We start from the raw sequence: 12,823 nt of genomic DNA, 5'->3' as shown, positions 1-12,823 counted from the left end.
GACTTGATAGTTTGAAACCAGCTTGGGTTACAGAGTGAAACCTTGTCCCAACCCAGTTACAGCTGTTAACTCCAGATCCATGGGATCTGATGGCCTCCTTGGGCTTATGGGCACTGCACACACCTGGTGTGCTTACATACAGGCAAAAGACCCTACAAAAAACCACTACCACCACACATATGCACTCTGTGCCCTATTTCTGGTAGTTAAAGACTTCAGAGAAGGTTGTCTTCAGTTTCGAAAACTATGGTCAGTTTCTTTGGTACCTTTGTTTCCATTCATGAACTTGGAACATAGGCAAGAAACTGGGTAAGAGTCACCAAAGTGACAAGTACAGACTGTCAAGCAATCGAAAACACCGCCATTACGTATAATTATATGCTGAAAAATGCAGTAATGCCAGAAAACAGTCAAAAACTTGTCAAAGGCAAATTATACAGGCTGTGTTTCAGATCACCCACTTTAACATTAAAAAAATTTATTATTTTACATAAACATTATGTAAAGGTAACAGTCAGGTAGTCTCATGGACTGGAAGGTGACTGATTAATTCCCTTTCATTTCCAAACCTCATCAGGCAGTCACTGCATTTATGAGGCAAGTCAGCTGAATGCTTGAAATCAAGATGAATTTTAAGATCTTCAATTTGTCCTGTTGAATATTCACAATATTGGCATAAATAAATCCCTTCAGATAAATGTGAATTTAGATGCTTGCAGTATTCTAACATGCTAGAAAAGCCCTTCCCACAGTCATCACAAACATGAGGGAATATTTTAGTATGCTCGATAGCAACATGTCTGTTCACATTTGTGTGGAGCCTGCTCCGGAACCCACAGACTTGACACACGAAGAAGTTTTTGCATTTGTCGAAGGTGATCTTGCTTAGAAGGCTGCACTGCCCACGCCCACCACCGCTGCACTTGTCACTCAGCTCGATCAGTCTTCGAGCATGCTCATTGACCACGTGGCTGTGCAGGTCCTCAGGGTCCCCTGTCTCGTGCTCACAGAACTGGCACAGGTACTGCTCATCGCGGCTGTGCTCCTGGAAGTGCAGGTAGAGCTCACTGCTTGAGGAGAACTGCACATCACACTGCTCACACCAATAAAGGTGGTCACTGAAGTGGGTGTCTGCAATGTGCTGGCTGAGGTTCTCAAAGATCACTGTCTTATAGTCACAGTACTTACAGATATAGGGGTCTTCTTCATGAAGTTTGGCATGCTCAATGAGAAGCATATTGGTGGAAAAGCTTTCCTTGCACACGCGACACACATTCGAGTCAGTGCGCTTGTGTTTCAGGATCATATGCTGCTTTAGGTCAGAAAAATACTTACTGTTGAATTCACAGAGTTCACACTTGTAGAGGCCACTGCTGTTGGCTCTCAGTAAAGGCCACTTCTGTTGGGCAGTCACATTCAAAGCTTGGCTCTTGTCAAGTATTTTGCAGAGTTTAGCTGGTGGTTCTTCATCAGTCTGGTCTTGGAGGCTCTCAGAGGAATTGTTCTCTGCCTCTATATCATAGTCTTCAGAAATCGCATGAACTTCTACAGCAATCGGGACGTCTTCTGAGGTGTGGACCTCTATAGGGCTCTCCTCTTGAGTATGCTGGTGCACTGACTCAGGTGAGTCACACTCTTCATCACAGACTTCAACATCAGCAGACTTTTCTGAAACAGAGTAAGCTACTGTTGTAGCACTGTACTTATTTAGAAAATCACCCTGTTGTAGTACTAGACACAATACATCCCATTAGAAACAGTCATCCCCAGGATTGTAGCACTGTACTAAACAAGCCCCATTAGAAACCACTGTGTGAAAAGCAGTTACAGTACACATTGCTTTTACCTGATCTGTACAAAATATTAGTTATCTATTAGTTAATGAGTCCCCTAACCTGTGGAAAAGACAGTGTGGTCTAGAATTCTAAGCACAGGACTGGGAACCAAGTAGTTCTGATTCCTATTTCTGGCCTTAGTTCCATCCGTAAATTTGGGCAAGTCATTTGATGTCTCAGGATCAGAATCATCATCTGTAAAAAGAATTTGGAAAAACATTTTATATCAAAGCATTAAGCATCACAAAATACTTTTTTTTGTTGTTTGTTTTTTTGAGACAGGATTTCTCTGTGTAGGTTTGTGCCTTTTCCTGGATCTTCACTCTGTAGCCGAGGCTGGCCTCGAACTCACAAAGATCCACCTGCCTCTGCTTCCCGAGTGCTGGGATTAAAGGCATGCGCCACTGCCTGGCGCATCACAAAATACTTTTAACATCAATAGGAGCAACTTAGATTTAGCCATGAAAGGATTTAGCTGAAGTTTTCTCCAGTCTGGTCCTGCCCAGCCCCACGGACTCCACAGCTGCTTATAAAACAATCTCACAGAGGCTTAATATTATTTATAACTGCTCGGCCATTAGCTCAGGCTAACTACTGACTAGCTCTTACACTTAAACTCAGCCCATTTCTGTTAATCTATATGTCACTATGTGTTCTGTGGCTTTAGCTGTGTGCCATTACCTGCTGCTCCCTAGACAGCAGACTGGCATTTACTCACTCAGCCTTCCTTTCCGAGGATCCTCCTTGTCTGTTTATCCCACCTATACTTCCTGCCTGGCTACTGGCCAATCAGCTTTTTACTTATTAACCAATCAGAGCAACACATTCACAGCATACAGAGCAATAGCCACAGCAAAAGGACATATTACCTATTGCAAATCTCTACAGACACTGAGAATATACAGAATAATTCACTGCCTTCCTTTATACGCTCTACTCAGACTAGAATACACTCTAAACTTCCTAAAGAATAAGACTGAATCATTCCTTTAGTCCAGCTTTGTTCCCTCCAAGTTAGGATGGGAAACTGAAATAAGGATCAACAGAGAAAACTAGACTGCAACATGTGTATTTTAATAGACTCTGTTTCGTAAAAAGAGTTTTAGACTTAGGGGGAAAGTCATAAAAATAGTATAAAGTGCTTCTAATATATCATAATGTTTCCCCACTGTTAATTCATTATACTAGCATGGGGCACATTTTGCAATTAATAATTAACATATGACCATGGATACTGATACATTATTACTAACTGTAGCCCAGACTTCATTCAGACATACTCTGTTTTTACCCAAATTCCTTTGCATCCCACATCATTTAGTCATATCTTTCTAGGTGCCTGGAAACTGACTGTCTCAAGGACTATTGGTCAGCCATTTTGTAGAATGTTCCACTAATGGAATTTGTCTATTTTTTTTTTTCATGATTAGACTGGAATTAGGAGATCCTGTAGGATATACCCCACTGCCACCACTTTCAGAGTACACACTAACTGCTGAGCTAACCCTCTTGTCCTGTACTGTGAAGCTGTTCTTGTCCCTTCCATACTCTACTCTCTGAAAGTCACTGTACAGCAAGTTCCAAGACAGCTTTGGCTACAAAAGGAAACCTGTCTTAAAAAAGGTAGGGGTGGGTGAGGAGTTATTTTATGCAAGACACTTTTTTTTTCTACCCCTATTTATGCACAATCATTCTAGCAGTATAGAGTCATGTTTCTCAGATGATTTCAGCTCTGGCTATTGGAAGCTTTCCTTTTGTCTCCAATGCTGAGGTGAAAGCCAAGGGCTCATGTCTGCTAGACAAGCACTCTGTCATCTGAGCGCTCCTTAGCCCTTCAAGAGCACCTTCAGCTCACCCATACTGTGTGTGTAGTTTTGTTTTTTAATACTTCCTACTTCCCAGCACTTCAAGATGCTCCAAACTCGTCTTTTCTATTTCCTCCCCATATCTAAAACCAGTCATGTGTACAGAGGCCTGAATTCCTTGGTATTATAAACCAAGATCTGGACAGAAAATGTGTACACTACTACGAGGTCCTTCTTCAGGCCTCACAACTGCCTAGAACAGTCATGTTTACTCTCACAGATGCAGATGCGGGTCTGTGAGCACTTCTGTGTGAGCATGCCAGTCTGTACTGAGCCAGGTATAGGCTCACACTGATAACGAAGTCACAGACAGGGAGCAGGGAGCAGGGAGCAGCAATGGGTATAGAGAAAGCGAAGAGTGCATGTTCTTACCATTCACCAATGCTCTAGAAAAGAGGAGGCAACAGAAAATTTAAGACTGAAAACACCAAACAGCCACTCCTGATCCTTACCTTCTATCAGCACTCCAGACTGAGAGAAGTGGGCAAAATTATTCCTAACACTTGACTACCAACACTCCAACTCTAGGTCATTCCTGCTTTGTATCAAATCTTAACCAAATAAAAGGATGTAAGAGTTTGCTTAAAAATGAAAACCACTTATTTGATTTAAAAACAAACAAACAAAAACACCTTTTTTTCCCCTGACATTACAACAATTAAAATGTTTGCCTGCCTTGGAACTATAAACCCACATTTCAAACTACCTTTTCCGATAATTCCTAAGGAAAAACATGCAAAGGCAGCTTTTTGCTTTAATTTTTTTTTTTTTTTTTGGTAGTACTACAGAGGAGTCAGTTCTTACACATGGCGGGCAGACACTCACCCACAGAGGAATCCCTAGGTCCTGAAAAGGGAGTTACCCCAAGTATTCTGGAAAATAGGGGCCTTACCTTTGTTGTCAAAGTATTTTAAGTCTGGCTGTCTCATGGAGCAGACACTGTAACAATGATCAGAAAAGATTCCACTGACTCCATCCGTGATTCTGCTTATTCCAGAAGAATCTAAATGTAAAACAAAGTGAAGACAATTCCCAGTATAATACACATATGCACAAGCTTGTTTACACATTTTTATCTGCTCCTCCGCCCAATGTTAAAGACTGAACCCAGTGCCTTGCACATACCAGACAAACCCTCTATACTGACCTATATCGCTAGCCCATATTTTCATGACTCTAGAGTTTCAGAATGAAAAATACAGCATGTTCCTCAGTGTTATACTTCAGATGAGACACTGACATTGTTTAAGAGCCGTAGATTAAACTGTAGTGACTCTCAAGAAGCTGAGTGACTGCTGCACACCTATGATGTTAGCACTGCATGGCTAAGGTGGATCAGCAAGGCTCTAAAATGAATTTAAATAAGATAAACTAAAACCTTCAGAAACGGGCTGGAGAGAAGGCTCAAATACTCTGTTGCAGGGGAGCTAGGTTCAGTTTACAGCACCCACACAGTGGCTCACAAGTGTCTGTAATTCAGTTCCAAGGGATCTGACACCTTTCTGGCCTCCACATACATACATGTAGGCAAAACATAAAAATAAATATACCTTTAAAAACATACAATAAGGAAACATTTGCCTTATAGTTTGAATCTCACAAAATACATGTATGTAATAAATGCTGTGTTAATGATTAAAACAGTGAATTAACTACCATGAACTACTAAGAAGTCATGCCACATAGTGCCAAGAAAGCGTAATACATGAGGAAAAATGGCCCTAGGAGTGGAGAGGCTTCTGAACACCAGCCATTCCAAATACTGCCTGGGAAGCTCCAATACACACAACAGACCGAGCACTTTCCTCACAAGGGTCATGTGCAAGGAGCAAGCTAATGGGTATGCCTGAAAGAGCCTTAAGTATGTGTGCTAGAGATGGACAGAGACACAAATCTCCCTTTTTCTTCCTTTTTTTAAAGACGGGATTTCTCTGTATAACCTTGGCTGTCATAGAACTCTGTAGACCAGGCTGGCCTTGAACTCAGATCTACCTGGAGTGTTAGGATTAAAGGCATGTACTACCATCGGCCTCCCCCCTACCCCCTTTGGAGAATGGATCTCATGTAGCCTAAGCTGGCCTCACTCTGGATCTTTCCTGCCTCCACCTATCAAGTGATGGGATTAGAGGTGAACCCAGGGCTTCATGTATGCTAGGCAAGCATTCTAAACACTGAGATACACCCCCAGTCCAGACCTCTTCTTCTGTTAACAGAGCAGAGCCAACCTCTATCACAAATTATATAATCAAGGTAAAACTGGGGAGGTAGAGATGGCTCAGTGATTAAGAGTACTTGTTGCTCTTGCAGAGGACTTGGGTTCAGTTCCAGTACCTACATGATGGTTCACAACCATCTGTAATGTAATTACAGTTTCAGGGGATCCAACACCCTCTTCTGACTTCCCTAGGCACCAGGCATGCACATGGTGTCACATACACATGCAGATAAACACTCAGACACGTAGAATAAAGGTCATGGTTCCAAAAATAGTGCTTAAGAAAAAGCTTTATTCCTCAATGCAGATGCATCCTGTGGAAGCTATTGTTGCACCTTGAGCACAGTTGGCGACTCTGACAGGCAAAGTCCAGTTATGCCGCATGAGAAGTAAGCCTGGACATCTAATTTTAAAGTTATTGCCCATAGGGCCTAGCTGAGTAAGATGTACAGTTTTAAAGTATCCCTGTGGCATTCCATCTAGCAGACAAAGTATATGCAGAGGATTTAGTCAATGTTCTCATGCCAGAAAATGATTCAGATACTGTCTTATCATTTATGCAAAATTGGATGGGAATAACAACTACATGGAAATTAACCCATTACTCTTTGAAAATAATTCATTTATACACTAACCTGAATAACGAGAAGGGTGTAAAGTCTTCCTTTTTCTTTTTTTAGGATATTCATTCATATCTTTTCAGTCTAAAAAATGAAAAAGATTTAACAGAAATGGTACAGTAACTGATATTATTGTATAAATTCTTTTGAGCCAAAGAATTTATTGGCAATAAGAAATCTGGAGGGTGAAGAGATGGCTCAGCAGTTTTCTAAGAAGACTGGCTACTCTGCCAGAGGACCTGGGTTCAATTCCCAGCATCCATGTGGCAGCTCACTACTATCTGTAATTTGAGTCCCAAGGCACCAAATATGCATGTGGTACAAGATATCCACACACATAAAATACTCTATGAAGCAGTCTGTGTGGAACATGAAAATAGGCATCACAAGAACACTGCACAGTGCCTCTATTGCAAACATTATAGAAAGCCTACCAAACAAGCCTAGACTACGAGACCCTGTCCATAAAACAAAGCAGCACACATCTTTTAAGTCCCAGCACTTGGGAGGCTGAGTCAGGCAGAGTTTGAGGCTAGCCTGGTCTACATAAAGAGTTCCAGGCCAGCCATGGTTACAAAGTGAGACCCTGTCAACACACACACACACACACACACACACACACACACACACACACACACACAGGTGTGCACCATTATGCCCATGGGCATATAACATTTCTATGGATTTCAAGTTAAACATGGATTATTTTTCCTTAAAAAATATAGCTGTGAGTCTATTAACATAAATGGCTTCCAGGAAAAAAAGTGTTGTACAGAATCTTGGATTATAAGTAATTTTTTGTTTGTTTGTTTGTTTTTGTTTTTCGAGACAGGGTTTCTCTGTGTAGCTTTGCGCCTTTCCTGGAACTCACTCTGTAGCCCAGGCTGGCCTCGAACTCACAGAGATCCGCCTGCCACTGCCTCCCGAGTGCATGTGCCACCACCGCCCGGCAAAAGTAATTTTTAAGAAAGCAAAATCTTAATGATGATTATGAGGTCACATTCAACATTCTCTTGAGAATAAAAGTATAACAACCACCGAACAACTAAACTCCCATGAACCATTAGAAAATCTACTAATTAGTTTGGCTGTGTTCCACTTACTTGGTATAATTCTCAATACTGCAGTGAGGAAAATGAATTACAGGCAAATTTCCACTGATGGCAAAAAATGTCTACAAATAAAAGAGACCGGCAGTTATGTAAGCAAGAGCACCACTGAATGAGCCATAGCCTATGGGTAAAATGCTTGCACATCTTAAATTAGCTACAGAAAGATGAACTCAGACATGTTCTTTATGCTTTCTAACAACTACATATACTGATAAATATCCAATAATATGTAAAATTTTTCTATTTCTTAAAACAAATTTACCTTTGTGCATAGCCATAGCTGTATCTTGATGATAAAATTATAGTATAAGTCTGCATTAATTTTATTCAGTCATTAGAAAAATCACAAATGGTTGGTTGTGGTGGTGTACACCTTTAATAGCAAGAGGCAGAGGCAGGCAGATCTCTCTGAGTTCGAGGCTAGCCTGGTCTACAGAATGAGTTCCAGGACAGCCAGGGCTGTTACACAGAGAAACCCTGTCTAGAAAAACCAAAAACTAACAAAAAACTTAAGCTCCTTCTTCCATCCCAGCTTAACATCTGTCCACTCAGGCAAAGAGCAGGGAGGGAGCACCCTGCACCCTGCTTTTCTCTCGCCCACTTCTTCCCTTTGAGCTTCTGGAGACAGGGTCTGTCTAGTTTGGCGTAGCCTGGAACCCCATGGTGGGCCTGTCCTAGCCTCCTACGTCCTGGGCTTGGTTCAGGACAAATCTTGTTGCCTGTGGAAACCTCCCCAAGGGGCACACACACACTACTTCTGTCACATGATCACACATTAAGGTGACAGTTCCCATTTATTAAGCACATTCTTCTCACTTAGATCATCATCCCAACAACCCCATGAGGAACACAAAAGGGCTACCTCTCAAACTCACCTCATTTTAAGCAGTGAAGAAACCAACTCTGAGAAAGTCCATTATGACATAGGAGGCCCGAAGATGGACACTTGTCTCTGGACTGCTGGCATCAAGTAACTAACTGTGTGTGTGAGCCCTCACTGCTCCACACCGCCACCAGCAAGTTCACCGCTTCACCTTCCTAGCCACAAGAAGGATAGGGAACGATATCTGAAAAACTGACAGCCACGCTCTTATAGAAACATTAGGTACAAATACAAAATGCTTCGCCCAACACTGTCAACAACATTCTTTGGTTTTGGGAGACAGGGTTTCTTGTAGCTCACATCCTAATATATATTCTGATCAGGGGGAACACTGAAAATATGTCAAGAGGGTGTTTCAGGTTGTTCAGAACATAAAAAGAAAAGAAAACCAAGCATGGAATTAAAATCATTTCAAATAGCAAGTTGCATTTGGCCTGTCCAGTGAGAGGAAGACGGTGAGGGCTTGACTTAGGAGTGGACACTGCCAAAGGCTTATCAAGACCACTCAACCAAAACTGCCAACCAACCTTCACAGAAGATACAGCATGTATGGGCTTTCTGTATGCACAGTGCCTTCATAAAGACATCTGGAGTGTACATGCATGCAACAATGCCACAGCAAAGGTGTGTCCAGAGGATTGAACTCAGGTCATCAGGCTTGGCAGCAGGTGCCTTTACTCACTGAGCCATCTTGCCAGCTCCAGCAATTTGGCTTCTTAATTAAATACTGTAAATCTGATGAACTTGTGCTCACTAGTTCTCCTATCAGAAAGAGTGTGAATCACCTGAAACTTACCCTGCCCCAATCATACGCACGTCACTGTAGAAAATCAGGACGTTTAAAATCTAACTACCTAAAATCTATTCACTCCAACAAAAAAGTTAAATCTTGGTGATGTATCCAGTTTATAGTGTATTGCTTAAAATAAATAAATTAAAATTAAAAAAAAAAAAAACCCAGGTGGTGGTGGTGGCAGCACACCTTTAATCCCAGCAGAGGCAGGCAGATCTCTGTAAATTCAAGGACAGCCTGGTCTAGAGTGAATTCCAGGACAGCCAGGGCTACACAAAGAACCTTGTCTGGGTTCTACTTTGCTGAGTGTGGTAGTCCATGCCTTTATTCCCAGCCCTCAGGAGGCAGAGACAGGAGGATAGCTTTGAGTTCTTGATCAGCCTGGGCTACATAGTGAGTTCTGGGCCAGTCACAAGTATATAGTGTGTCAAAAAAGAATGAACAGATGGGATATGGTTATGTGTTAATTCTAAATTTATCTGTATTTGGTGTTAAGTGGTTTTTTTGTTTGTTTGTTGCAACTCAGAGGTCTGCCTCTGCCTCCACCAGAGTGCAGGGATCAAAGGTATGCATCACCACTCCTGGCTGTCTTCATTTTTGAGAAAACATGAAAGAAAAATTCCCACTTTTAAAAACCCCATTCTCAGGCAAAGGGCAGTCTGGCTGGCAGCCTTTACATATATCCCTAAAAAATTGGGAGTACAATATATGAAATATTATTTTAAAAATCATCCTCCATAACTGAACAATGGTGGCACACATCTTTAACCCCAGCACTCAAAAGGCAAGGCAGGTGGATCTCTATGAGTTCAAGGCCAGTCTGGTCTGCAGAGCTAGTCCCAGGGCAGCAAGGACTATATAGGGAAACTCTGTCTCAAAAAACTAAAAAAAGAAAGAGGGGGGGAAGAGAGAGAGAGATAAAGGAAAGAAAGAGGAAGGAAGGAAGGGAGGGAGGGAGGGAGGGAGGGAGGAAGAAAAACATCTTCCATCAGCAGAGCTCAGTGGCTCACAGCTGACATCTCAGCCCTCAGGAGGCTGAGGCAAGACTACATAGAAAGACTGTCTCCTAAAAATGAAATAAACGGGTAACACACACGTAGGCAGGCATCTTGCCACCTGCATCTTCAAAACACTTATATGTGCTTCCCAAAGGGACAAACCTTTTCAAAGGCTTTTCATACCACTTTAGATGTCTCTATATAATACAAAGATGCATTTTAAAATAGATTGTTTCCGTGTGTGTGTGTGTGTGTGTGTGTGTGTGTGTGTGTGTGTGTGTGTTCCAAGAGAGGGAGTCGGATCTCCTGGAGATGGAAGTTACAGCCAATCATGAGCCTACTCAACTGGGTGTTCTCTCCAGCTCCCAACTCTAAATTTTTTGACACAGGCTCGTTGCGTTTTTAAGACGTTTACACACTTTATTTTTCACCACCATAAACATAAGTATTTTCAGGACCGTCGTGATGTCTCAGAAGGCGCTTACCAGCAAGCCTTCTGAGTGTGAATCCCGGAACCCACATGGTGGAAGAAAGCTGTCCTCTGACCTCTACACTTGAGCCGTGCAACACGTGCGCATGCATGCACACAATAAATATATATAATCTCAAAAATAAAGCAGACTTTTCACATTCTAATTGAAGCCCGGGGTAGTGGTTCACGCCTCTAAGCCCAGCCTGGGCTACACAAGACCTTGTCACAAATAACAGGAATCGAAGCGTGTTTCGGAGAGCGCTGGTCCCATTTGGCCTCTCCTGAGACCCGCCATCCGTGCTGACGCAGGGCCGGGTTCCAGCGTCCCCCTGGACCGGCCTCCCGCTGGCCGGCATGGGCCCCCAGCCGCAGAGTCCCCCCGAGCCACGGCCGATAGCGCACCCGGCCCGCCAGGCCCCGCTCGCCCCGCGGCCCTCGCTCGGCGCGCAGGCCCCGGGAGGCCGGCCCTCACCTCACGCAGCAGCGCAGCTCCGCCGAGGCCCGCCCGGACGATGGTACGGAGGGGGCTGCCGGGCCGCCGCCCGCGCCCTCCCTCGCCACCCGCGCCACCCGCGCCACCCGCGCCCTCGCTGCCCTTCCCTGCCCTGCCCGCCAGGCCCCGCCGCACTCACCCGCTCGCCCGGCGCATGCGCCGCTGCAGGCCTCGAGGGCGACGGTGGGGGAGAAAAAAACCCCAAACCCTAGGTTGAGGGCGTGGCCTGAGAACAAAGAGGGCGTGGTCTCGAGCTATGGGCGGGGCCTGACAACAGGCCGCGGGCTGGGAGAGGCTAGCGGCTCTGCTAGGCCCAGCGCCCCCTGCCGGCGCCTCCCCACCGTGCGGTCTTCCCCGACCCCGAACTCAGCATTTTCTTAACAGCGGAGCCCTGGAGGCTGCTGTGATCGATCGATCGGCGGGTCTTCGTGTGATCATTAGCGTTTCACCTTGAAGCATCCCGCAGCCTGACGTCACACACCGCATGGTGGTTGCTCTCAAGCCCCAACAAAGAACATCCGGGCTAGATAAATCCAGGTCCGGGCGAAACGCGACTCGGTTGGAGCAGTGTCCTCAGGCCACACCCTGGATTCCAAAGGTCTTAGGGATTGGAGGTGGGGTTAGAGAGGCTGAAGAAATGGCTCAGCGGCTAATGAAGAGTATGTAAGAGAGTCTTTCCCAGAGAAAGCACCCACAAGGCGGCTCACAACCGCCTGTCCTGTGACTCCAATTGCAGGGGATCTGATGCCTCTGCAGGCACACACGACACACACACACACACACACACACACACAATGTAAATAGTGAACTGAGGCTATCACAAAGAATTGGATTCCGTCATTGAAATACTTTTCAGACCTTGACAGTCAATGAGCAGATAGAGAAGCATTAAATTAAACGAACATAAATAATTGTGAACATAGTTTTCGAATTATCCCTTGGGCTGAGGTTACTTCAGTAGTGGTCTGTGCTTGGCAGGGTGAGGACTGAGATTTAGGCCCTCTGCATTATGAATAACAATCTAGAGTGTGGCTGTGTGTTTCCCCGCGCTCCCTCTCTCAGTGTTAAGAATGGACTCCAGGGACTGGAGAGATGGCTCAGCTGTTAAGAAAATTGGCTGCTCTACTAGGAGGCCCAGGTTTAATTCCCAGCACCCACAATGAGGCTCACAACCGTCTTCTCATCTCCAGGGCCACTGTGAACACACGTGATGCTCAGACATACTTCCAGGCCAAACACTTACACACATAAAAATAAAATATCTAACAACAACAAAAGCCCACTTTTTGTTTGTTTTTCGAGACAGTTAATCTGTGTAATAGCTCTAGCTGTCCTGGAACTCACTTGGCAGATCAGGCTAGCCTCGAACTCTTAATCAGCCTCTGCCTCCCAAGTGCTGAGATTAAACATGCTCCACAACGTCTGGTTTATATAATCGCAGGCCTCCACCACTGAGCTGCCTCCCGAACCCTAGACTGGGTGTGAGTTAAAGATGTCAGTACAGTTACAAAAAAACAAGCTGTGGGTGATACTCGGT

The 12,823-nt window shown here is 44.2% G+C and overlaps 1 protein-coding gene across 2 annotated transcripts; it reads right to left on the bottom strand.

Annotated features, from left to right (window-relative positions):
* Nucleotides 1–461: 461 nt before the first annotated feature.
* Znf639 (zinc finger protein 639) lies at nt 462–11,602 on the bottom strand. 2 transcript variants are annotated; one of them, XM_036191432.1, is made up of 7 exons: nt 11,426–11,602; nt 8,523–8,685; nt 7,639–7,709; nt 6,551–6,619; nt 4,593–4,703; nt 1,896–2,030; nt 462–1,668 (listed from the first exon to the last, which is right to left on the bottom strand). In XM_036191432.1, exons 4-7 carry the CDS (start codon nt 6,606–6,608, stop codon nt 515–517), a joined length of 1,458 nt encoding a protein of 485 aa, XP_036047325.1. In that variant the 5' UTR covers nt 6,609–6,619; nt 7,639–7,709; nt 8,523–8,685; nt 11,426–11,602; the 3' UTR covers nt 462–514. The 2 variants fall into 2 exon arrangements, with proteins under 2 accessions (XP_036047325.1, XP_036047326.1); XM_036191433.1 differs by lacking the exon at nt 11,426–11,602 and adding an exon at nt 11,266–11,343.
* Between the last annotated feature and the right edge of the window lie 1,221 nt (nt 11,603–12,823).

The sequence above is a fragment of the Onychomys torridus genome, chromosome 6 (assembly GCF_903995425.1).
Source record: "Onychomys torridus chromosome 6, mOncTor1.1, whole genome shotgun sequence".
NCBI lineage: Eukaryota > Metazoa > Chordata > Mammalia > Rodentia > Cricetidae > Onychomys > Onychomys torridus.
The sequence above is the reverse complement of the archived record's forward strand: the minus strand, read 5'-3'. Positions and strand labels throughout refer to the sequence as shown.

What these genes read in the sequence shown, in the direction of transcription:
- Znf639 (XM_036191432.1), bottom strand. Translation starts at nt 6,608, where the DNA reads ATGAATGAATATCCTAAAAAAAGAAAAAGGAAGACTTTACACCCTTCT. An exon ending in AAAATACTTTGACAACAAAG is followed by an intron (nt 2,031 to 4,592) that starts GTAAGGCCCCTA and finishes TTCTTTTTACAG; the next exon opens with ATGATGATTCTGATCCTGAG. An exon ending in CCACACTGTCTTTTCCACAG is followed by an intron (nt 1,669 to 1,895) that starts GTTAGGGGACTC and finishes ACTCTGTTTCAG; the next exon opens with AAAAGTCTGCTGATGTTGAA.